This window comes from Lutra lutra, chromosome 1, assembly GCF_902655055.1.
Source record: "Lutra lutra chromosome 1, mLutLut1.2, whole genome shotgun sequence".
Classification (NCBI taxonomy): domain Eukaryota; kingdom Metazoa; phylum Chordata; class Mammalia; order Carnivora; family Mustelidae; genus Lutra; species Lutra lutra.
In genome coordinates, this window is record NC_062278.1 from 210,585,458 (window position 1) to 210,611,834 (window position 26,377).

At 53.1% G+C, this 26,377-nt stretch overlaps 1 protein-coding gene across 1 annotated transcript in view; it reads right to left on the bottom strand.

Annotated features, from left to right (window-relative positions):
- Positions 1-25,122, bottom strand: part of SIN3B (SIN3 transcription regulator family member B) — a 34,983-nt gene extending 9,861 nt beyond the window's left edge. The window contains exons 1-11 of the mRNA XM_047698670.1: positions 24,972-25,122; positions 24,622-24,728; positions 23,215-23,368; positions 16,543-16,743; positions 14,291-14,434; positions 8,657-8,779; positions 7,240-7,329; positions 6,650-6,768; positions 2,430-2,637; positions 1,486-1,602; positions 309-547 (exon numbers count right to left, since the gene is read on the bottom strand). Coding sequence (XP_047554626.1) covers positions 309-547; positions 1,486-1,602; positions 2,430-2,637; positions 6,650-6,768; positions 7,240-7,329; positions 8,657-8,779; positions 14,291-14,434; positions 16,543-16,743; positions 23,215-23,368; positions 24,622-24,728; positions 24,972-25,103 — 1,634 coding nt within the window. The 5' untranslated portion in view covers positions 25,104-25,122. The remainder of the gene's footprint in view (positions 1-308; positions 548-1,485; positions 1,603-2,429; positions 2,638-6,649; positions 6,769-7,239; positions 7,330-8,656; positions 8,780-14,290; positions 14,435-16,542; positions 16,744-23,214; positions 23,369-24,621; positions 24,729-24,971) is intronic.
- Between the last annotated feature and the right edge of the window lie 1,255 nt (positions 25,123-26,377).

Here is a 26,377-nt window from a genome sequence, read left to right on the forward strand (position 1 = left end):
AAAGGTTCCCACAATGTGTCACTAAGTAAAAGGCAAGCTAGGACAATCCTATTTGTGCTTTAAAATAGTTACTTTTCATGTTCAGATATGATTATGTGCATGGTGGAAAGTTCTAGAAGGACACAGACAGTTGCTCAGTTGTGCTTTTCTTTTGGGAGTAGAATGGGGCAATGACGAAAGACTGGAAACCACACTAAGCCAGCCTGAGGTCCTGAGGACCCCCTCCCAATCACACTGTGACAAAGAGCACTAATGAGCTCCACGGGGCTTGCCCATGGCAGGTGGGGCAGCAGGAGTCTGGAGGACACCTTTTCAAGACGACAGGGACGGCAGTGACTGGGTTCTTCTTGAGGCTCTCGATAATCTCTGGTGCCTTGTCACCGTAAATGCGGTGGATGGCGCGGCGCTGGATCACCTCCGACGTGCCCCCCAAACAGTCGTCCAGCCGGAACTTCTCCTGGTCTTCAGGCGCCATCCGCGAGAGCTTCTTCTGCACACTTTCCAACACGCGGATCGTGGCCAGGTTGGTCTCCAGGACGACATCTAACTATGGAAAGGAAGGCAGGGGCCAGCTGTCGGGGGGCAGTGGTGCCCTGGGGACCAGCCTGAGTTGGCAGAAGAGATGTGTGGACAGAACTGATTAACTTCTGTGTCCCTGAGGGGATGATGGTAGATGCCAGGCCGTGGCGGCCCTGATGCGGTGGCTCCGGGGGCCCCAAGCTGGGCTGATGGGGAGCTGGTCCCCAAAGGTAACACACTGGAATTCCACTTATGACAAAGTGACAAAGTGACAAAGTGACAGAGATGGAGGACAGGTGGTTTCCAGGGGTCAGCAGGGAGGCAGGGAGGGCCATCAAGGGCAGCAGTAGGGATCCCAAGGGTCGGGGGAGCAGTGCGGTATCTTGGTGGTGGAGACCACCACACACACGCGGACACATGCGTACACACACAAATATAAGTTCAACTGTGAAGATGAGAATAAGATCTCAGGGTGTGTCACTGTGCCCGTGATTTTACAAGCTGTGACCATTGGGAAGAAGGCTCCCCGGGATCACTTGCTGCGTGTAAATATACAAGGACCTCAATAAGCATTCCGATGGAAAAATAAATATGTCTATTTAAAACGGAAACAAATAGTACCACTGCCTAGCCAGCCTGAAGGCTGGCAAGTCAGAAAAGGGACACTTTTGGTCACTGAAAAAATATTAAATAAAAAAAAGAAATGTTTGGTAGAATTTGCCTACCAAAAAAAAAAAAAAAAAAAAGAAAAAGAAAAAAAAAAAAGGGACACTTTTGGGTGCTGCCCCCTGCTGGAAAGTGCTGGAATCCCAGATACTCGAAAAGAGTCTGGAGAGGGCGGGTGGGTGGGTGGGGAGGAGGATGGGGGTACATCCAGGGGTGGAGAGAGAGAGAGAGTAAAGTGGAGAAGAGGGGACAGGTTCCGACCCCACGCCTCCCTCATCCCAGCAACTCCAGCACACACACCTCAAAACGCTCGTCCTCACAGCGGTGCAGCTGCTCTTCGTAGGGCGTCTTCTTGGAGCTGACGAAAGTGGAGTCCTCTGACCACGAGGGGAAGGAGACCCAGGTGTCATTCAGAACCTGCACCAAGAGGAAATGCTATGACCAGAGCAGTAGGCTTCAGTGGCCAGAACCATTTACTATGCCGTCCAGCATAAAAGATATGGAGCCAAGTCATATAATCCGGATTTTACAGGAAATTAGCTTCTCAAACCAAGAGCAACCTTAGTTTTAAAGTGGTTTAAGGAGAAAACAGGACTTTGGTCAAGTAAACGAATTGTACTATCTCCCGGGTTGGCCAACTTTCTCTGTAAAGGGCTAGATAATAAGTATTTTAGGTTTTGTGGGCCAACTCCCTGTTGACAGACTATTCATCTCTGCCTTTGTCCTGGCAAAGCAGCCACAGGCACTATGCAAATGAATGAGCATAGGTATGTGCCAATAAAACTTTATTTACAAACACAGGCATAGGGCTGGATTTGAGTTTGCTGACCCCTGGACTATGTATCCTGAAATCCAGCAAGAACTCTCAAATTCTGGAAACAGAGTAGCCGCCTATTAACCCTGAAAAGGTATTCAAATGGTCAAGCTAAACGGAGACATATCAAGAGCACCAAATCGGGGACAGAGCAGGCTCCTAGCAGAAGTACATGTACACCTGGAGGGAGGGTATGCCAAAGCCAAGGCTCTGTGGTTTGCCAAAGCTACCAGCAGGGTAAGAAACCATCGTCTCGGCTCGGCATTTTGTCTGCTACCACATCCCGGCACCTAGTACTCGGGATTTGGGGGGCGGGGTGGGGGCGGGGTGGGGTCGAGGCTCAGTTCATGTGAAACGTGGGCGTGACGGGGTTTTGAGGCGTGGGGGGTGATGCACACGTAAGCTGGCAGGAGCCACCGGGGAGCACTACCTCCTTGCAGATGGCCGTCCGCCCACTGCACTTGGGCTGCTGGTAGGTTTTGGGGAGCGCCCGGTAGCTGGATCCAATGCGCTTGCAAGACGCGTAGTCAATTTCCCGGCTTATTCCATCCCCGGATCTGTCGCTCATGGGCGGGGCGAATGACAGCTCCTTCACCCCCAGGAAGGACTTGAACTGTGCAAAGAGTTCTGGAAATTTCCTTCAGAAACAAAGACAAACAGTAAGTTGGCTTCCCTGGGGCTTTCTGGGAGGGACCTAGCGATCTGAGAACGGCTTCCTGCAGACGCCTGCCAACGGTGGTCAGCGAGGAGGGGCGAGGGGGAACCAAGCATCGGGTGTGTGTCATACGCTCAAATGTGTGAGTAAATTTGCTTCCCACCCCTCTGTCACCTGCCAAGTGCCAACACTAACGGGCGAGCCTTGAAATGTGCTGGAATAGACAACTCAGACTGGCAGAAGCTGGGATTAGCGAGGTTTTTTCACTGAAAAAGGCCAGGCACCAGGCTGGGGGTCGGTAAGCTACTACCAAGCTGCCCATGTGTGTCCTTGCAAATAAAGTTTTATTGGTACACCACTGTGTCCATGTGCTTCGTATTGCCTGTGGCTGCTTTTGCACAACAAGGCCAGGGTTCAGTAGTACTGCCCCTTGGCCCTTGACAGATAAAGTCCACCGACTCTTGCTCCAGAGTCTTCCTCCCTGAGGGAGATCCCTCCCAGGAAAACCCCCTGCAGACGCGATCTCACAAGCCACAATGTAATGGCCATGCAATGGGAAGGTCTTCATACAACTGTTCCCCAATGTCACCTGGATTTGTGATTAAAGGAGTATCAAATTCTACTGAGGGGCGCCTGGCTGGCTCCATCGATGGAGCATGTGGCTCTTGATTGGGGTTTGTGAGTTCGAGCCCCACACTGGGTATAGAGATTACTTAAAACAATCTCAAAAAAATAAAAAAATCCCACTGCAAGGATGCATTACTTTGACAGGGGGCACAGCGATCCTGCCACCCGCAGCTCCCTTCCTTCATGAACTATAAGGCCCCCTCCTGAGATGGCTGTCCACTGTGCCCTGGCTGTATGGACTCCATGCCAACTTCACTCATGAGGAAAACCCACGAGCAAACAGAAACGCAGGGTGGAAAGACATCAACAAACCCATGCAGACGACACCTGACATTGCAGCTGTGATAAACGCCAACCGTGAACGCTCCAAGGGGGAACGGTCCCTCCGACACAGCCCACTCCAGTCCTGACCCTGGCTGTGCCATCGGCAGGTGGCCGATCTCTAGACCCCCTTCCCTAGCTGCCCTTGGGCGTGCAGACCCAGATGGAGGCTCACACTGCGAGAACAGGCCTTGTCAGGGTGATTGCTAGCCCAGCCAGATGTCACAGCTAGGCAGTGAGAAGAGGCCCGCAGTCGTTCTTTGCTGCACACCCCTGGGGCCCTCCCTCAACACTGCTTTCAGCATGTGGAAATGGCAATCGCGGACCCCAACCCAACACTGCCCCCCTGCTCAGCACCTGAAATTTCGAGCTCCTTCATTCTTCTCCCTTAATCATCACCCCTGCCCCCGCCACCTGCAGGAGATAGGTCTGGCCATTCTGCAAACAAAGCAACTCTGATGTGCTAGTAGGAAGCAGGGTCCCAATCCAGACTTGGGGCTGGAGATGCACCCAACTGGGCACGCCCGCCCCGCAAAGGCGTCCCCAGGCCCCTCGCCCGCCACAGCATGTCCTCTTTCCAGCAACAGCGCCCACTCCTCGGCCAGGACCCATACCCAGGGTTCTGATTCTGAGCTCACACACACACTGCTGTGGGAACGAGCACATAATCCAAGTCCACACAAAAAGCCAGCCACGGTACAGCAGAGGGTGAGTAACGCTGCTGTGCTGCTAGGGCTGTTTTTCAGAGTGTCAGATCCTCACTAGCCTGGGAGAGTGAACCCAAGGGAAAGGGACACCCTGACGTGTGTACCCTCTCCGGATCTCAGGAAGCACGGCCTGACGACCCTAACTTGACCTCTTAATATCCCAACCTATGGAGCATGACCGTAGGTAGCACTGACTTAGAAACTGGGGACAAACGTCCTTCATTACAGACCCTGCTGAGAAAACCTCGATTCGTACAAGCAAGGGAATAGCATGCAGTCGCTACAAATCACATAGGCTCACGGCTGACACCAAAAGATATCCGAGAAAGACATCCAAGAAATACCGAATTAAAAAAGAAAAAAAAAAGGCTGCTGCAGCCCAGCCTGACAGCATCTCGTCCTGAGCTCAGAGGATGGGCAGAGCGCCGGCTTCTGGGCTGGGCCACCCTAGATTCACCCATCACCATGGCAAAGCTCTTTCTGAAGAGCGGTCTCTCAGGAAAGTGAGAATTATTCAACTCTGGGCCTTAGCCTCCTCATCCTTAAAATATACTAAAAAACAGGGGCGCCTGGGTGGTGCAGTTGGTCAGGCATTCAACTCGACTCTTGGTTTTGGCTTAGGTTGTCATCTCGGGGTCCTGGGATCTCTGCCCCTCCCACTCGTGCTCTAAAAAAAAAAAAAAAATCTTAAAAAAAATTAAAAAATATATCAAAACACATCAAATGTGTCCATGAGCCCACATGATGCTTTAAGAAAAAAAAGAATCGACCCTAATAGGACATTATAATAAAGGGAGAAATCAAACATCTACTCTGGGCCCCCAGAAGGTGAAAAATGCTGTTGAGGTTCTCTCTTTTGCAACCCGCAGAGAACATATAAATACATGAACGAACCACAAAAAGAATGTGGACACCACTGCCCCCTGACAGAGGGACATGGAGGACAGGACTGCAGGGGTGGGGAGTGCCAGCACAGAGACAGCAGGCAATAAAGTGAGAGGGAGAGACTCAGAGACATGTTCTAAAACCAAACCAAACCCAGACAAGGCGGCCAGAGTGAGCACTGTGCTGGACAGCACCTGAGCCATCCTCAGTGGGGGGAGGTGCTCACTTCCAAGGGATCCTTGTGATGGGGGAGGGAGCGTGATGTGACGGCACAGGAAGGGGCTCCCGGGGGGTGGCGAAGGTCCGTGTGGGACTTGAGTGGTGGGCACAAGGGGCTCTGCCTAAAAATGATTGAAGTCATCCATCATTCGGATTCCTGGGCCTGTGCTTTATTTTATATTTAAAAAGAAAACTTAAAAAACTTTTCTTAATTAACAGTAAAGGGCTCAGGAAGCACCCGTCCCTGGGGATGACTTTAGGGCTGAATAAAGGTCCTACGCGGTCATTACATACCGTGCACGCACCACGTTCCAGATGCTGTTTTAAAGGTCTTACGTGCAGGGCCCACTTGCAGCACTCTGAAGCTGTGTGTGGTAGCTCTAGAAATCCCCATTTCATGACAGGAAAACTAAGACTGTCTAAGAAACTCGTCCAACATGTGAGAGCTGAGGAGCTGGAGGCGGTGCTGGGGCCTCTCCGTTCTTAGAGCGCACGGTGCCCATGCATCCGCCTCCCAGAAAACCTCTGTGCCCCCAGCAGCCGCCCCAGCCCCCGGGGTCTGTCCACCTGCTCACACCCCACGGCACAGGCTGCTGACTGGGTGACCATGGCTTTTCTCTGGCCCGCAGGGGTGCCAAGTGGCCGCTTCCTTCTTCCTGGCAGTTTCTGATTGGCAGAATTTTTAAAAGCACGTATCAAGGGGAATTTCTAGAGGATTATGCTGGGTGAAGAAAACCCAGTCTGCAACGGTTATGTACGGTGTGATTCCTCCCACAGAACACTTCCGTTGTGTAAGTTTCAGAGCTGGAGCGCAGATCAGGGGTTTGCCAGGGGTGTGGGACCCAGATCCGGGTGGCGTGCAGGACGGACGTGGGTGTGGCTATTACCGGTCAACACAAGCATCCCTGTGCTGCTGAAGCCGTATCTTGACCACTGGGGTGGACACGACACAGGAACTTTGCAGGGGATGGAGCTGCACGCAAGGGGAAAACCTGACAAGACGGACGGACTCTGCAAGCGTCAGCATCTGGGCCGCCACAGTGGGAGAACAGGGCCCAGGACCTGTCTGTTCTTTCTCTACTGCGGCTCAATCTAGAATGACCTCTACCACCACAGCAATTTACAAACAGAAATCAAAGAAAGCATTTACCATTTTCCACAAGCCACAAGCAACAGAAGGGTAGACAGAGCTTATGGACACACACCTGCGTGGAAGCCCCGGGAAGGGTCACTCACCCCAGAAACGGGCTGACGAGCTGGAGGAGCTCGGAGCCGGACACGAGCTCCTGATTGAAGAGCGCGATGCAGCGCAGGAAGTTCTCGTAGACCTCCTGGCTCTTCAGCACCCTGCGAACCTGCGGGGAGAGCGGATGAGGGGGCCCTAGAGGGCCGGCCCCACCCACACTCCCCACCCCCTGCCCTCACTTGGCTCAGGCCCCATTAAGTGAACACGGAGTCACCGAGGCACGTGCTCTCAAGTGATGGGCTGCGGTCAGCAGGGCAATGGTCTCCAGACAACCAACTCACAGCCTGGAGGGAATGTGCGTGAGACCAGCTCGTGAGACCTGCCATTGACCCTGGGTGGGAGCCCCACAACCACCCGGCCTTTAGAAAAGCCGCACAGCTTCAGGGAGACCAATGTGTGCCTTCAGATCTGCGTGGGCCCCAAGCTCTGCTGCCTCCTGCCAGCACCGCCTCCCACTGTGCGAGGTGGTGCCAGCCCCTTGTCCCCAGCCTGCCCCAGCCACTGCCCAGCCTACCAGGTCCCTCCCCAGGGGCTCCCGTCCTGCACACCCGAGCTGTTGAGGCCAGCCTCGACGGCTCACCTTGTCGAAGAAGGAGAACTCCTGCAAGGTGCCGTACTTCCCCACAGCAGCAATGGACAGGTCTTTGGTACCTCGGAGTTTCATTTTCTTCTGTGGAGAGAAACTTTGTGCCGTGAAGGCCCCGGGCATCTTTGTCAAGAGTTACAGCGTCACTGACACTGAGCTCTCCTGACAGCAACCATCATGAGGGACTGGCTGGGGTCTGCCCGGGACCCCTGTGGAGGAAATCTAGGGACCACCCCCTCAGGCTCCATGTCACCCACTACCCGGGCTCTAAGTTTCGGCAGTTTAGGGCTTTGGTATTAGGCAGGAGCCTCACAAAGTTGGGAGGGGAAGGCAGCGGTATCCCTTGAAGCAGGATCAGAAACCTCTCCTCCTGCCTGTTTTGTCCGGTGGGCTGTGACGGTGGTGGCAAGGGCAAGAACAGGATGAGAACAAGATGAGCCCAGAGAAACCTTGGTTTTAAATCTCTGTGAAGAGTTTTGTCTCTAAGTTGGACTCAGACCAGAACCTGGCTGCTTGCTTGAGGCACTGAAGACCCTACAAAACCATCTCCCAATGCAGGGCATATGTCTAGAGGACGCAGAAGCCAGCTCAAAGGGGTTCCACTGGCCAAATCTGAGCCAGTTTAGATGCCAATATGAACAACAAGTCATGGATTACAACCCAGAGTAGGTCACCCAATAAAAGGAGATGAAGAAAAAGCTCTTCCTCAGAGTAGAAAGCCAACTAGTAAATGCAAAAAAAAAAAAAAAGATGGAATTAGAAAAACCACCGTTGGGGCGCCTGGGTGGGTGTCAAGAGGCCTCTGCATTCGTCTCGGGTCATGATCCCAGGGTCCTGGGATCGAGCCCCACATCGCGCTCTCTGCTCAGTGGGGAGCCTGCTTCTCCCTCTCTCTCTGCCTGCCTCTCTGCCTACTTGTGATCTCCGTCTGTCAAATAAATAAATAAAATCTTAAAAAAAAAAAAAAAGAAAGAAAAGAAAAGAAAAAAGAAAAACCACCGTCATGGGTGATGCATGCAACAGGAGATGGACCTCAGCCCCTTTCACCCTTCAACAGGTCTCCTTGTGCAGTGACCAACCTACACAACTGCACATGGCCGCCTGCCCATGAAAGAATCACCATGGCGAAAAGAAACAGACTTAGCAGTACATCCTATTTCCACAGGAAAACATGTTGCTCCTCCTAACAACCCTGTGAGCCACGTGTAATGGTTAATAGCCACCTTAGAGGTGAGCTGACCTCCTAAATTCCAGGGCTGGTACATTTCAATGAGACCAGGGTCCAGACTCAGCCCATGCCTTGGACCTGCTACTTAGAGCTCCTGCACACTGCTCCCTAGGTCATCTACAGAGAGGGGAGGCTGCTGGGGGTCCACAGAGGGGAACATCTATGCACAGAGCTGACAGTTACCTTGGCTGGTGCAGAAACCGGACGGAGGAGTGAGGGCCGAGAGCGCTTTTTGCTGTGTTCCAGGTTCTTCTCATGCTCACTCTTATGGACACTGTTCATTTCGCATGGCCCATTTCCTGTGAACTAAGAACACAAACACGGGGGTGATTAGTGCTGGAGAGATACTGGGCCCCTCAGTACTGGCTCTTGGTGCGTATGGGTGTGTGAAACCACCTCGGGCTCAGCCCATGGCCCCAGTGAATGCTGCCTGCCACAGGCTGGGACCCTGTCTGCATGTGAGGCGACTCTGGCTCTTGAGATGTCCATGTTGATTAAGGGAGAGACCCGGATACCCAGATTATCAGTTTCCCTGTCACTTCTGACAGTTCTTACTTTTTACGATTTCATGTCCCCATTTGTAAACGTGTGAGCTAGATGGACCCTCAAAGACCCTTTGGGCAGGGGCTGACATATTCACCATGCCAGGTGAATAAAGTTTTATCGTAAATAAAGTTTTATTGGCACACAGCCATGCCCACAAGCCAAAGGGGCTTTCCCACCATAACCGTGCAGCCAGGTCTTTGTAACAGAGATCCAACGGCCTGCAAAGCCTAAGACACTTACCATCAGGCCCTCTACAAAACAAAAAAGTTTGTCAACTCCGACTTAGGCCAAGTGGTCATGTTTAATTAGGACAGTATCAAATTTCATCTTTGGTTTCTTTTTCCTACCTTTTTTTTTTTTTTAAGATTTTATTTACTTGCCAGAGAGAGAAAAGGCGAGCACAAGCAGGGGGAGCTGCAGACAGAGGAGAAGCAGGGTCTCTGCTGAGCAGGGAGCCCGATGCAGGGCTCGATCCCAGGACCCCAGGATCATGACCTGAGCCAAAGACAGATGCTTAACCAACTGAGCCCCCCAACGTCCCTTTTTCCTGCTGTTTTAATAGAACTTCAAATTTTAATATATATGTCAGTGAAGATAAAGCTCAAATTATACAAGATTCTATGTCGGTGTTTTTAGTAATTTTTAAAAAATTGATTCAATCGCTTAAAACGTCCAAGACGCTCCAGTCAATGCATCCTGCTGAACTGGTAACAGGCGCTACTGTGAGAAACTGAGCGGTGGGAGCTTTTCCGAGGGAGACACCTGTTCTTCCGGGGAGGGTTCTGTCGGGGTCCAGCCTCGCAAGTGCTGGGTGTCCAGCAGGGGGCGCAGCCACCACAGAAATCAGAGGATAGGCGGCCCCAGCTGCCCCCCTGCGGCACCCTGGCCACCACTGATAGGAATAACTCCAGAGGGAATTAAGGAAGGCTGCCCTCGTAGCAGGCCCCGCAGAGCTCCTCAGCCTGAGTGTCTGCTGTGCACAGCCCCCCACAGCTGTGGTGGAAGGTGCTCCGCTCTCCGCCCGCCTTACCCAGGCCAACCACTGCTGAGGAACCTTCCAGCAGGCTTAGGGGGAGACAGCGTCATGGCCGCTTCCAAGAGGAGGAACTGAGGCTCGGGGAGGTGACCTGCTAGGGCCCCTCAACCATGCACCCTTGCTCCAACGGCTGCCCACCCCACCTCCTGTCCAGGCAGGGCTGCGCTCTCCAGCCTCCTTGGGGTGTGGAGAAAGGACACGCTGCTGGCCCCCGATCTCTGCCAGAGAGGGGAAAGCTGGCCTGGAACTTGGCCGGGCTTTTCCTTCCCTGGGGGCTGCCCATCTCCCATGCTGCCCCCAGCGAGGGCTGGGCTCAGGAAAAGAGCCACCACCAGAGGCTGCAGCTGGGTTGTAAGAAGTGGATCCAAGGGGACGACGGTCAGACAAGCACCTAACATGCCATGTGACAGGGCAAGTTGGCCAGGCGGCATGCGGCGCCATGCAGCTCCAGCTCCTGGGGGACGTGGAGGCCTGAGGGCGCGCAACCCACACAAGGGTGTGTTGCAGGCAGGAGGCAGTGAGAGTCCTCCACTCCTCGTCTTTGTGCCCCTGGAGCCTGCGAGGAGGCTCTCTGGCAAGCAGAAAAAGAAATGGGAGTGATGCCAGGACGGCACAGGACATTGTTTGGGGAAAGGGGGCCAAGCCCAAGGAGGGACACTGTGCTTCGGGGCTGAGAGTGGACGTGAGGGTGGGGACACGAGGAGTTAGGCTCAGCTGGAAGTGCAGCCACCTCTGGTGGTGAGCTCCCTGCCCCCCTGGGGAGGGGGTCGGGGAAATCCACAACAGGGCTTTGCTCAGCCCTCCCCATGTACTCCCCAGGGGCCTCCTGCAGGCTGGCTGGTCCTGGGGAAGCAGAGGGAGGCCCTGCCGCTTGGGTGGACACTCGGGGAGGGCAAGGGGGCGGGGGACAGACAACACTGGCACTGGGAAGGGATGGGGACAATCCATCTGGATCCTCCGCCTGCTTTTCCTGAACATTCCCAGCTGTTCTTTCTGGAGCACTGCACACGTGCTGGGCTGCACGCAAAAGCACTTAGAGGATGATGGCTTGCCGAGTCAGAGCAGGAAGGTCTTCATCCCCATGTGAAAGAGAAGGAAACCAGGCCTGGGACGTGAGTGAGGGCATTGGCTCAAACCCTCCTGAGCGCCTGCGGACACGGAGTGAGCGTCTCAGCCTGGGCTGTGTGCTCCTGGGGGCCCTGCCTAGCCCTCCAGCCCCTGAAGACATTCAAAACTCCAGGCAGGGTGAAGGGACAGGCGACAGCTCCAGGACGAGACGTCAACCCTATGGAGAGGCACAGAGCTTCTCTGACTTTGAGTCAGGAAGTATTTCCAGGGGGCATCCTGACTTTGAGGTGGCATTCATGGGCACTGGAAGGCCAAGTGATTCTTGGTGATCCAAACCCAGACCCCTGTACGCACCCACCAAGCCTCTCCTGCTGCTCCCCAGCCCTGCCCCCCCACCGCATCTTCCTTTAGAAGCAGAACCAGAAGAGGTGGTAGAGATGCACTTGGGCCGGGATTAGTGGGGGAGAACCGCTCGTGTGCGCAGGACCCAAGCCACCATCCAAAGCAGAGAAGAACAAAAAGAGGAAAAGGAGTAGCCAATAAACTCGAATAGAAGCGTGTTTCTTCCATCTGACAAAGGGGTGTTTACGAAAAGCCCACAGCTCCCAGAACACTCAGGTGGAAGATGGAAAGCTTTTCCCTTAAGATCAGGAACAAGACAAGAATGCCTCCTCTCACCACTTCTATTCAGCTCAGTAATAAAGGCTCCACTGCAGCGATTAGGCCAAGACAAGGAACGAAAAGGCATTCATAATGGAAAAGAAAGAAAACCATCTCTATTAGCAGATGGCATGGTAACACGCATATAAAAAAATCCTCGTGAATATACAAAGGCTATTAAAGCTGATAAACAGACTCAGCAAAGTCGCAGGAAGCAAAACACACAAAAATCAGTGGCATTTGTATACACTCATGATGCACAATCCAAAAATGAAATTAAGAAAAAAAAAGAGTAAGATATTTGGGATAAATTTAACCTAAGAGGTGCAAGACAAGTACATCAAAAACCACAAAATGTTGTTGAAAGAAATTAAAGATTTAAACAAATGCAAAGAAACCTCATGTTCACGGATCAGAAGACTTAACATTATCAAGATGGCAATATTCCCCAAAACAATCTAAAGATTCAAGGCAATCCCTATCAAAATCCCAATGGCTTTTTCCCTTTTTTTTCTGCAGAAATGGTAAAGCTGATCTTCAAGTTTATATGGAATTCCGAGGGGCCCTGACTAGCTAACATAATCTTGAAAAAGAACACAACTCAAATCGCTTCTTCATTCTGAACTTAGGACAAAATTATAGTAATCCAGACAGTGTGGTGCTGCCCTCAGAAGAGACATGCGGGGGGTGGTCGATGGGTTGGAACTGAACAGTTCAGAAATAAATCCATACAACGGTGCTCAACTGGTTTTCAACAACGGTGCGAGGACCATTCAACGGGAACAGAAAAGTTGCTTCAATAAACCGTGCTGGGAAGACTGGCTCTCCCCTCAGGAAAGAATGGAGTTGGATCCCTACCTCACACCACACACACACACACACACACACACACACACACACACACAAAAATTAAATCAAAATGCACCAATGACCTAACTATGAAAGCTAAAATTATAGAAACTTTTAGAGAAAAATACAGGAGGAAACCTTCCTGTCTTCAGATCTGGCAGAGATTGAGACACTAAAAGCATGAGCAACAAAAGAAAAAACAGGTAACTGGATTTGATCAGAACTAAAAGCCTGTGTACATTAAAGGACACTGGAAGTGAAAAGACAACCTACAAAAAGGAGAAAAATGTTTAATAAGAGCCTGGTATCCAGAATATATATATATATATATATATATATCTACATACAGAACGCTTACAGCTTAATAATAAAAAGATAAACTAAAAACGGGCAAAGGACAGACATTTCTCCAAAGAAGATACACAAAAGGCCAAAAGGCCTACAAGATGCTCAGTACCCTTAGTTGTCAGGGAAACGGAAATCCAAACCACAATGAGATACAACTTCGCAACGACACAGCCATAACTGAAAAACAGACCCAAACACCCCGTGTCGGCGACACTGCGGAGCACCCTGCTGGTGAGAACAGAAGATGGCGCAGCTGCTGTGAAACAGGCCGGCACTTCCTCAACACGTGAAACACAGTCACCGGTTGACTCGGCAATTCCGCTCCTAGGTACAGACTCCAAAGACCTGAAAACGCGGACTTCAGTACACCCTCCCGCACGAACATTCACAGCAGCCTCACCCACAATCACCAAGAAGAAACCACCCAAATGTCCGCCAACGGATGGCGGGATATGCAAATTGTGGTCCATCTGCACAACGGAGGAGGACTCGGCAGTGAAAAGGAACGTGATACCGAAGCACGTGTGCCACAGGTGAACCCTCCAACAGCCCGCTGAGCGAATGCCAGATGCTAAGGCCACATGGTGTAGGATCCCCCGTGTCTGACCTGTGCAGAACAGGTGCAGACTCGTGGCTGCCAGGGGCTAGGGGAGGAGGAATGGGGAGTGACTGCTCCCAGGGACAGGGTCTCCTTTGCGGTGATGAAAATGGTCTGGAACTAGACAGAAGTGCTGGCTGCACAACACTGAATGTACCAAATGCCACTTAACTGTATCCTTTCATGGCATGTTTCATGTTATGTGAATTTCGCTTCAATTTCTAAGAAAGCCTTATGGAGAAAATACAATGGAAAGGATATGAAAAGCACAACCCAGCAGGCCTCAGGTCATGATGGTGGGGGGGCACGAGGCTGATGATGCAGCCTGCACCCTCGACCCCCCTAGCCCAGACCCCTCCTCACCCTCTCTGCCCTCCACCCCCAACCCTGTGGTCACTGGCAAGCCTCACACTGCCCGACAGGCACGTTCCCACAGGGCACTGGTTACAGACAGGTCTCCTCCCAGCTGGCCCTCACCCCCCCCGGACACCACCTGAAAGAGGAGCCCCCCCCTCAGGATCTGCTCCAACAGGACGTGGAGGTGAGCCTACACGGGGGCCTAGGGGTGTCTGCATGCTGTGTGGCTTCTGGGGGAAGCCAGCATATCCTGGGCACAAATAAGCCCAGCCTGGTCTTCGGGGCCGCACTGAGAAACAGGGTCCCAGCTGAGAGGAAGGTGGCCCTCGGGCCAGGGTGGGCCCTCTGTACTTACCAGGGACCGCTTGGCTTCAGGCAGGAACTGTCCAAACTCGGACAGCAGGTCCTCCTGGCCCCGGAAGAGGTTGGCTACCTCGGTAAACACTTCCTCTTCGGACATACCTCGGAAAGGCCGCCCCTTCGTGCTCAGCTGCTCCTTCTGCCAATTCAGGAAAGGGAAAATGAGTAGTTAGCCACAAGGATGGAGGCACCCCAGGCTGTTGACATTCAGGCATCCCACTGTGGAGGAGACCGAGGGACGACTCATGAAACAAAGAACGGGCTGGCAGAGCCCATGCCTGCTATCACTAGGAGAAAGGAACCCAGTCCACCATCCTGCTAACAGCTTGGGGTGCCCTGCATGCTTCTGTCCTCGTCCCAACCCACAACATAGCCTGAGCCCTGGCCAGGGATGGGGCTTACAAGGGAGTACAGAAGGGATGATGGCAGGGGCATAGTCATGGAATGGTCTGGCCTCAGTCCTTGCATGTCCTCAAACAGAGGCTGGGGAAGTACAAGGTCAGTACAAGGGCAAAGAAGGCCCTTTTTTGCGGACAGGGCGCAGGGAGTGTGGAGCTGGTGGTGGGCCTTGAAAGAAACAGGGTGACGGGGGAAGGAAAGGGAGTACTGGGAAAAGGGACCTGTCCACCCAGAGTCAGAAAGACCTCGAAAGTTGAAGGAAGATGGCCTAATCCAGAGCTTAAAGCACCAAGATGAGGACCAAAGGGGACCCGGGTCAGGAGGGCAGGAAAACTCAGGATGGAAGTCCCTGTCAGCTTCACACCCAAGAATGCGACAGAACACGAGGTGGTGGAGCTGGGGCTCGAGCACACAGCTCGGGCTTCCCACTCCATGGCTGTAAAGGGAATGAGACGACCCATCAAGGGCCCTTAATATTGCCCTCCCCTTCCTCAGGTCCCCTGAAGCTGGCTGTCTACTCTGACCCCCGGGACTTTGCACAGGATGTTCCCAGCACTAAGAAAGTCCACCCTTTGTCTATACTCATCTGCCTGATGGCTCTGCCTGATTTCTTGGGACTTAAGCCAAAGCTGCCCTTCCTGACACCCTGCAGTCCCCAGTCAGGGTTGGCAATCTGGACAGACTTCTACACGCTTCCCTTTTCTCCCACCCCATCCATCTCTAAGTCTCTTCCACTTCCAGACTGAACGAAGCAGCAACCATTCATCTTTGCTGCCCCACTGCCTGGTAAGGATCCCACTTGTAATCCACTTGTAATCAGCATCAACAGAGGGCTGCTGTGTTGTCAAAACACTGGCGAAGCCATCTTACAGAGAAGACCATCTTCTCAGGTTCTTTTTAAATCCCTGTACCCTGCGTTTCCTAGTACTTCCTGGGATGTAGGGGTGCCTCACGGAGCAAATTAAAATCCTGACAAAACTGGGTGCCTGGGTGGCTCAGTGGGTTAAGCCGCTGCCTTCGGCTCAGGTCATGATCTCAGGGTCCTGGGATCGAGTCCCGCATCGGGCTCTCTGCTCAGCAGGGAGCCTGCTTCCCTCTCTCTCTCTCTCTCTGCCTGCCTCTCCGTCTACTTGTGATCTCTCTCTATCAAATAAATAAATAAAATCTTTAAAAAAAAATAAAATAAAAATAAAATAAAATCCTGACAAAACCGAACTCCAACAGATATCTGGATGCCCGTGTTCACAGCAGCATTATTTCCAAGAGCCAAAATCACGGGAGCAACCCTGGTGCCCACCCGTGGAGGAACAGATAAAACACACGTGGTACATCCATGCCACAGAATGTTCTCCAGCCTTAAAAAGGACGGACATTCTGGCCCAGGATACAGCATGGATGAACCCTGAGGACATCACAGCGAATGAAAGAATCCAGACACAAAGAGACAAGTACTGTATGATTCCACTTATAGGAGGTCCCTCGAGTTGTCAAATTCAGAGAGACGGGAAGTGGGATGGTGGGTGCCAGGGGCTGGGGGAGCTACTGTCTCATGGGGGGGAGTCTTGGTTTTGCACGATGAACAAGTTTTGGGGGTGGATGGTGGGGAAGGCTGCACAACGTGAAAGTACTTAATGCCACGGAATGGGACACTTAAAGAGGGTTAAAATGTAAGTTTTAGGTCATGTACAATTTATCACAGTAAAGAAAAAACAAACAGACTAAATAAAAAATGCATCGGAATTGTACAGGATTTCATGAATTCAGACCAGGATATGTGAATGCCCCTGACGCACCCTGAAAGTGGGCTGGTGCCACTGGCACCTGGCCAGGGTCACATGGGCCTCTTACCTGGTAAGTGTGCAGTATCTCCAGGAATGACCTATAGATCTCTGGGTGGTCTAGAAAACGGGTCTTAATCTTGTTCACGTAGCTGATGGCGTTGTTGAACTCCACGGAATCCGACTCCAAGGGCACCTGGGGCTTGTCCTCCTTATATAGCATCTGCGGCTTGAAGTTCTCCGCACAGTCATTGTGGTTGTGCGAATTCTCCTGACAACAGCACGACAGTGAGTTACTGGCAGTCCTGACCCCGAGAACAGATGTGAGAAACGCTGGACAGAGCCCTGGTCCGTCTGGGAGCAAGCGGCACCCAGCAGAGAGCCAAGGTTTTTAATGAGATACAGGAGAACATTTCTTGTGGGGGCCTGGAGAGAGGGAAGTTGGGGGAGGTGGTCACACACACACACACGGGCAGATAACGCCTCCCTCACCACACTGTGCGTCTGCACTGTCCTGGGTGAGTCTCACCAGCCCACCTCCATCTGATCCAAGACCATTTAGTTCAAATGACACCCAACACCTTGAAAAATGAGCATGTGATAGAAATACACGGCAAGTGGATTGTTTAATCCCCCTGGAGTGGAGTTTGGGGCTGCAGATAAAAGCAGCTTTCCACACATCCTGCTGTCAGCAGTGCTGGGCAAGTGGGGACCCTGGAGGTGAGTGGGGCCACCACCGCCCAGTTTGTCTAGGACCATGGGAATCGCAGTGCTAAATCAGGGGTAGTCACCTGAGAGAAGAGACAGGCCCTGACTGGTCATCGTGCTTGCCCTCCCTCGGCAGTCTTTTCTAGCCACACAAAGAGAAAACAGACACACAGGTCTCTCTCCTAGACACCCCGAACTCTGATCTGGCGTGGGACAGACCCCACCCTCCCTGAAGGAGGGGGTGTTTCTAAACTACAACTTCATGTGTGGTTCTAATGACTCCCTGCAAACCACAACTAGGCTGTCACGGGTGCCCCCCCCCCAGTATCCTGCGGGTCCCACACACACAGGGGCTGGTTCTGGAGCAGGCCAGGGAACCTCCAGCACAGATCCAGGGGTCTGTCAGAGGGCACCTTCTCAGCAAGTCTTCCAGAACGATCTGTGCCAAACCAAAATGGCCTCCATCTCCCAGCACGCCGAGCCCCTTTCTTACTCCATCTTCCTCTGTGGCACGTGTCACCTTCTCACACACATATTTTATTTGTTTTCGTCTTGTCTACCCCTGACCAGACGGCAAATATCCACACTGTTCACTGCCATAGCCCAAGTGCCCAGAACAGTGTTTGGAACACAGTGGGCCCCAGCCACTGCTGGGAATCATCAGACGCACGGATGAAGGAACAAACAGCCTGGTGCTTCCATCCGTGCTCGGAAGGCACAGGGCACCAAGTTCGGACCCGAGGGCTCCAGCAGGATGGGGAAGGGCGGGCACAAAGCAGCAGGGCCGTCATCAGGACAGACGCACTCGCTGGGCACACTTGCTCTCGTCGGGGTGGGTGTGTACTACTGTGCTCAGGCTGCCGTAAGGAAACACCACGGACTGGGCAGCTTACACAACAGAAATGTATTTCCTCACAGTCCTGGAGGCTGAAGTCCAAGATCAAGGTTCAGCAGAGTGGGTTGTGCGCAGCCATCTTCTGTGTCCTCACACGGTTGTCCCTCTGTTGGAGGGTTGGGTCGGTCCATGTGTCCAAATGTCCTCTTCTTATAAGGACACCAGACAGACTGGATCAGGGGACACCCTAAGGGGCTCATTTTACCTTAATGACCTCTGTGAAGGTCTCCAAAAACAATCACATTCTGAGTACTGAAGGTTAGGACTTCAACATATGAATTGGGATTGGGGGTGGTGGTTCGTGAGAGGACACAATTCAGCCTGAACTGTGGGTACTGAGACGTTCTAGAAAAATCTGAGGCAAGACAAGCAGAGACACACAAGACCCACACCAGCTACAACTCTAAACAGCACATCTCCCTGGCAGTGGGATACATCCTAAGGCCCTCTGGGGACTGTCTTGCTGATTACCACATTCCTTCCAGGTGTGCTGGCCTGGCAGCAGGAGCTAGAAGGAGCCAGGGAGAGGTGGGAGAGGGAGAAGCCCTGGGGGTGGAGATTTGCTTCAGAGGAGGCTGAGAGCTCGTTGGAGCTCCCCACCCCTCCTCGGGGAGCATTTTCAAGCTCCGCGTACCCCTTTCCCACACCCTAGACCAAGGCGCGGGGACAAGATGGAGAGGCCTCCGCACAGCCAGGGCTTGGCAACAAGGACCCGACGGTAATGGGGCAGCTGCTCTGGCCAGCAGCCTGGCGGTTCTTCCGTAAGTTAAACATAGTTACCACGTGACCCGGCAACTCCGCTTTCAGGTATGAACCCAAGAATCGCAAAGAGCCGTGCAAACAACTCAAACGGCTACCGGGAACGGATAAACCCATGTGCAGCATCGCTACGATGGAAAATTCTTCAACTACAGAAAGGAACGTAGCTCGGACACAGGCTACAGTGAGGGTGAACCTTGACACCGTGATGCTGAGCGGAGGAACCCAGACACAAGAAGTTACATACAATTCCACTGAAACGAAATGTCCAGAACAGGCAAGTCTGCAGAGACAAAGTGGATTAGTGGTTGCCAGGGGCTGGTGGGAGAGGAGAACTGTGAGATACAGTTTCTTTCCGGGGTGATAAAAATGTTCCGGGATTGAGGGGGGGATGGTTGTAAGATAACCTAAGTATGCGCAAACCCGCCGAATTATATACTTCAGTTACAAAAAATGAATTTATGTTACCATGAATCTTATCACAATTTAAAAACATTTTTAATATAATCTCTGGAATATGTAAAAACCCCTCTCCATACAAATATAAGCTGGCTTTGGCTCCTGGGCCAAACACTGCTGTAAACCTTCCAGAATAATCCAGATTTTTCTCACCTGTGCCTGCCGGGAGTGGCTTCATTCGGGCATAGTCTGGTGTAGTCCTACTAGACACCAGGGAGCAACCCTGCACAGACCACCCTCTGAGTGGCCGCAGCCCCACCTGGATGCATGTGAGACCCCTCATCAGAGAGCACATTCCAAACGCAGAGCAGCTTCCCTGCCGCCCCCCACTGCTCCCAGGCCTCCCTCACCCCAGCAGGTGCTGCCACTTTCACCCAGAGGCTGAGGCATCCTGGAATCTCCCTGGACTTCCCACTCTCACGGACTCCCCGTCCCCGGGGCCACATTGCTGCCCACTGCCTGGATCACAGGGACACCTCCCTGGCCCCCAGATCCTCTCTTGCCCCCCAGTCCACTTCTGGCACCCCAGCCAGAGTAGCCTTTCTGGAACTCTCCACGGGCTCCCCTTGCTCCTGACTCTCCCCCCTACACTCACCCCTGCACACACCACCACCCCCCCCCCCCCCCCCCGCAACCTCACAGGCTCCCTGGCTGTTTCTCAAGCACTCACTCATCACCTCAGGCCTTCAGACCCGGCCTGGGAAACCCCTGCCCCAAGACACAGGCAGGGTTCCGATCTTTCCCGCGGCCTCCGCCCTCAGCCCCTCAAGCCCTGCCCCCCTTCACTCACTAAAGTCCCTTATGTATCTCTCGTCTGTCTACCTGTATTTTTTTTTTTTTGACAGACAGAGATCACAAGTAGGCAGAGAGGCAGGCAGAGAGAGAGAGGAAGCAGGCTCCCTGCTGAGCAGAGAGCCTGATGTGGGGCTTGATCCCAGGACCCTGGGATCATGACCCGACCTGAAGGCAGAGGCTTTAACCCACTGAGCCACCCAGGCACCCCACGTCTACCTGTATCTTGAGGGTCCCTGCTTTGATGTGCGCATGCCCAAGAGCAGGGACTCTGGATAAACCCCGCCTGAAGCAGAAGAGGTGGTTGACACCTGCTCCGTGAGGGACTAAGACACAAATACAAGAGGCGACCCAACAGGGACTCACTAAACTTCCAGATGACCCTCCCCATGGCAGCCCAGCCTCTGAATGTAAAGGGGTCACTTATCGGATGAGCTAAGGGTTTAACCTTTACCTGTGTTCAAGCTGGCTGCTGCTGCAGCCGACCCTGAGGGGGCGGGCTCCCAGGAGGCAGGGTGGCTCTGAACAGAACCCCGGAGCTGAGAGTCGTCACCTTCCCACCGACATGCTGTGTCTTGCTTCTCCAACGCTTGCCCCACACCGCCCCGGAAGAGGAACACGGCTGTGAAGCAGCCAGACAAGGGTCCTGCCTGATCTGGACTCAGTCTGCCAGGCAAGCCAGATCAAGACACAGCAGGTTTTGAATTTCAAACCCTAGCTTTGCCATTTTACAATATACAAAACTGGGTGATACGAGAACGGCCGGGGGTGGGAGCAGAGGGGTCTCTGGGGAGTGACGTTACAACTGAGGCCTGCTGACCAGCTCTGAGAAGATGCTGACTCAGCAGGCTGTAGCCCCAGCAAGGGGATATTCTTCCCACCATGCAGCCCTGGCCTTCCTGGGGTCACACGCCCCACATCATGGCACATGTCTGTCTGCCTTCCTCTTAGACTTGTGTTCTCAGTGAGACTGATTCTGTCCCGCAGTGGGCACTTAGCGTTGTGTGGAGACACTTCTAGGTTGACACACGGTGGAGGGCAGAGGCTGGGGTTGCTGCTCAGCCCCATACAGGGCACAGGACAGCCTGCTCCAGAAAAGAACAATCTGGTCCCAAGGGCAACAGGGGCAACGCTGAGAAACCTGCACCAAGGGCTCCCCATAGCCGGGGACTCCCCTGACTTCTCTTCCTCTGCACCTCAGAGCTACTCCCTCCTTGCCCGGAGTTGATAGGACTCACGAGGACATGAGAAATGAAAAAAAAAAAAATTGAAGGTGTACATCGAAACACAGAAGCTAGAAAAACCAGTAAAACAAAACAAAACGAAAGTCACTGGGGCGTGGCACGTAGGGAGCCCTGAGAAGTTCTCGGGCTACTGTGGCCTCTCCAAGGATTCCAGGCCATCTCATCTATGCCTGGCAGGAAGGAGTGCTGAAAGCAGGGCAGGAAAACCAGCAGGTCAACTCATGTGGGCAGAAATGGAGTGGGCAGCAGGAAACAGGGGCCCTAGACGTCGTGGCTTCAGGGCTTTGGCAAGACCACATGGCTGTGTGGTGAAGTCAGGGGGAGACAGGGCTGGTCCCGTCTCACTGTGTCCATAGCATGTCTCCACGGAGTGAGCACAACAGCAGGGGCCTTGTGGCTACTGACCGGAAAATGAGACCTCGGAGCAGTTTACGTTGAGATCCAGCCCCGCAAGCTGAGTTATTCCAACAGCTGGGGACCGAGCAAGGCAATTTCCACAAGTGAGGTCTCCGACTTCAGCTCTTTCTTAGGGAGCGATGGTCATGACCCACCCATGTACAGACTCAACTCGTCCAAGCGCGGCCCTGCACACCGCTGCCAAGGAGCCTGCTCTTCTTCCCAGTTGCCCTGGTTCCGCCGGTGAACCCCGCTAAGGCTGCTGATCTTCTGGAGCAATGAGCCCTACATCTGGATCATGGCGCTCCACTTGTAAATGCGAAATGGAAGCAGCTCTTTGGAGGTCAGCAGCCACGAGCTTCTGATTTCCTTTTCAAAACCGTGATGCTCTCCTTGGCTTTAATGAGGCAACATGCTGGTGGCGGAGCTTGCCTTGCATAGAGAGAAGGCAGAATTTACATGTAGAGAGGGGGCGGTCACGGTCACACTGCCTCTGGCCATTCTCCTTCCAAGTTTGACTCCTGCATTGATAGGAAACTGCTATCTCCTTCATCAGAGGCCAAATGGACAGAACGCTTCCTGGGGTAGGCTTTTTTAACATTCCCTGTTAATACCCAAAGCCCTGGAGTAGAGACAGAAGAGGCTGGAAAAGCTGGTTCACGGAGACCAGGGGCTCTCGATGGGGGCGATGTGGTTCCCAGGAGTCATCTGGCAATGCCTGGGGATGCATCCGGCTGTCATCGCAGGGCCAGGGCCTTGTGGGTGGAGTCAGGGATGCTGTACACATCTCCAGGCGCACTGGATAGCCGCCCCACCTCCAACAGCATTACGGCAATGGGGCCAAGGGAGAGGAAAGGCAGTGGCTACTTTGTAAGAGTAAAGCTCACACAGACTTCTGTGTTCTCAGGGGGTCTGGTGGGCTTGGGCAAGAAGGGACTGCAGGGACAGAGGAAGCAGCAAGCTGCCACCTGAGACAGAAGGAACCAAAGCCACAAGCCGAAGCTGAGCCAAAGACCCTGCTGGCAACGAAATGCAGCCCAGCAACGACAAAATGGCTATTCTCACATGCGTCTCAACTGCTTTATTGTGTGGCTGGTACCTGGGATGATCAGAGAGACCCCACGCCCGAGTCCAAGTGCGGCTTGCCTGGCGCGCTCACAGGGAGAGCATCTGGGTAAGAGCCTGGTGACGGTGGGTAGTTATTTTGACAGGACATAGAACTGTTAGGACAATGCCCCCCAGACACAAACAACCACATCCACTCTTGATCTGAATCCTCCAAAGGGACTGGTGTGGGGTAAACAGGTGGCTGGGTAGGGACTCTGATCTATTTTGATCTGCATTAGAAGCGAGCACTGTGTCTAGACAAAGATTGGATCTTTGCTGCCTTTCCGGCAGTAAGACACAAGATGGGCTGCCTAAGCTAGGTAACTGAGTACCAGGGCTGAAGTGTCAGGACCACATCCCTCAGACCACCACAGCGGCATACCTGGCTAGACAGAGGCGACTGTATGTTTAACTTGCCGTTCTTGGGAATGTCTATTCTGTACCCGAGGGGAAGGAAAGCGTTGAATCCAACAATGAGGTCAGGGTGTTCGTGGAAGAGCTGCGACACACGTCGGATGACTCCAGGTGTATCGATGCTGGAAGAAAAAAGAGGGAGAGTGGGCAGAAGTGTCCTGGGGAGCACATGGAAAGCCAAATCTACTCCCAACTCGCTTGACAGTGCCACCTAATGAGCTTCTTGAAGGACAACAAAGCACCCTGCAACGTGACCAGTGTGATTCAGCCAGTGTGTCATTTACTTCCACAGCTGCCAAGCTCGGGCTCCCTGTGCCTTCCTAACGAGAACCACAGGACATTTGCATGACACATCTCCCCCAAACACTCCAAGCACACACACACTCAGTTCTGAAAATGCCAAGAGACCAAGGGAAAGTCCAAGACTCCAAGTAGTGGCAGGAGGCCCTCTAAGCAAGGTGATGAACTATGACACAGGCGTTAATCCCAGCAAGTGACAGCAAGGCATAAATACCAAAGGCCCTGCAAGCAGGGGTTGCACAACAATGCCAGTGGTCTCTCTTATGGCTGTAGGGGGGACACCTCTCAAGGCTTTAGTTTGTCTCTCCTGGAAGGAAAGCAGGCCAGCCCTGCCACGTTTCCTCAGAGCGGGGGTAGCAGCCTGGTTGGGGATGTGACCACTGAGAATCTAAGAGTCAGAGTGCCCATGTTCTAGTCCTGACTGCCCCTAAGATTGGTCTGGGCAAGCAGCTGGCCCACTCTAAGCCTAAGTAAGCCTCCTGTCAGAGGATGGCATGATCTCCTGGTCCCCCACCTAGTTCTAACCCTCCTGTGTGCCTACAAAATCAGCCAATGTGTTTTAAACCCCTTCTATGTGCCAGGCCCCTTACAGAGCATTTTATGCGCATTACCGTCCAACAGGCCGGGCACTAGGGTGCCACTGGGTGAGGCACTCACCTTGCTGACAAGATTTAAGGGGGAGAGAGCGCCAAAACACTCAAGACTCAAGACAAATAACATTGTGGTGTAGTGCTTAAAAAAATTAAAATTAATTTTAGAAGATCCTTGGTGAACAAAATTCCTTTAAAATCATTTTGAGTAAAGACAGAACCAGACTCTCTTGCTTGCAGACTTCTCTCTTGCTCTCTCCTCACCCCATCCCTGCTCTCCTTCCAGGAATCCCCACAACAGCTCCACAGGGGGGTACTCTCCACTCCCGTTTTTCAGAAAGAACTGAGGCTCTGAGAGGTTCCATGACCTGCGCAAGGTCACCCGACTGGGGCGGAGAAGCAGCCGGGATGGTGGGTTCCCACTCCGCTCTGCCGGATCGCGGCCCAGGGCGGCCCCCTGGGGTGAGGAGGGGTCCCGCGGGTACCTCTGGCTTTTGAACTCCTTCATGATCTCCAGGAAGCCGTTGTAGGTGGCAGGGTCGCTGCCGAAGCGGATCTTCACCTGGTCCAGGTAGGTGAGGGCGTCCTCCACCTGCGGGGAGGGGGAGGGTCCTGATGGGCGGGGGTCGGCGGAGGAGGGGACGGAGGACAAGAGTCCCTGGCGGGGAGGGGAACGGGCCGAGCCTCTGAGGAGCTGAGGTAAGGTGTCAGGGGTCTGGGGTCCGGGACCGTGCGGAGTGGAGGCCGAGGCGGGGCCGGGCGGGGCCCGGGCGAGGGGCATCGGCCCCGGGGCCAGACGACAGGGTTCCCGAGGGAGAGTGGGGGCAGCACTCACGTGCACCGGCAGTTTCTCGTGGCCCGCGGAGCCCGAGCGACCCCAGCGGGCGCCGCTCAACCCCCGGCCCGCGGGGCCACCGCCGCTGCCACCGCCGCCGCCACCGCCGCTGCCGCCGCCAGCGTGCGCCATGTTGGAAGTCGGAGCCGCGGCCCGCCCCGCCCCCGCTCGAGGGCCGGCGGCGCACGCGCAGGCTCCGCCCCAGAGGGGGCGGGGCTTGATGATGCCTCGAGGGGCGTGGCTCCTTGAAGGACTTGCTCTGGGATCTTACTCCCAAAATTGAAATGCTAACCAATTCCTTATATAGTGCAACTGGGCAAACCGAGACCTGCCCTTTGCTTTTGCCCAGCTCCACTAGCGAACTCATAACAGTCTTCACATTTTTAAAAGATAGAAAAAGTTCAAAAGAGAAGACTATTTCGTGACACGTGAAATCTCTGAAATTCAAATTTCGGTGTCTGTAAAATAATACTGGAACACAGCCGCACCCACTTGTGTACCTATCATCTGTGGCTACTTTTGCACTATGAGAGCAAGGTGAGTAGCTGTGACAGATCCTAAGATGTGCAGACCCTTATATATTTACTGAAAAATATTTGTGGATCCCTGGTTTATAGGGTTGATCTGACAACGGGCCAGGGGCACACAGCACTACAGAGGGCCTTGCCAAGTGCACTTTTTGCTAACTGGCTCTAGACTTAGTTCCGTTCTCCTATCTTCACTTCCTTAGCCCTGATCACATCATTTCCCCAGTGGACCAATTCAGGAGCCTCTTAAGAAGAAAAATTACTAAATTTCTCAAATACTTACAGCCCATTGACAAGTTCTTGAAACAGGCAGAGTGAACTTCCTCTAGGGACTCACCTGCCTCAATGTTACTACTTTGTTAAGGGCAAAAAGCAATCTTAGCCTGATCCCCAGGATCCTCTAAGTCTACTTTAACATATAAAAATTCCTTTGGAAACTTCCTTTATCTTTAACCCCCAAGATACATGTAGGCAATCATCCCAAGCATATGACCCACCAATATACATCTGAAGGCTCTCATGACTCAGATTCTATTAGATGTAATAAATGACTTTCCCAGCAATAGCCAGCCCCCTCAAGGTCCTGGAAAACTTGCTTCCAAAAATTCCTTAGAGACTTACGCTAGCCCTAACCCCCTCCCAACCTGGAAGTATGTAATCAGCCACTCCTCCTGGCCCGGAGGGCAGCTCTTTCTGCCTATGGGTCCCGCCCCATGCTTTAATAAACTCATCTGTTTTGCACCAAAGCTGTCTCAAGAATTATTTCTTGGGAGAGGGAGAAGCAGGCTCCCTTGTGTTCCCTCTCTCGCTATCTCTCTCTCTCTCTGTGTCAAATAAATAAATATATAAAATCTTAAAAAAAAAAAAAGAATTCTTTCT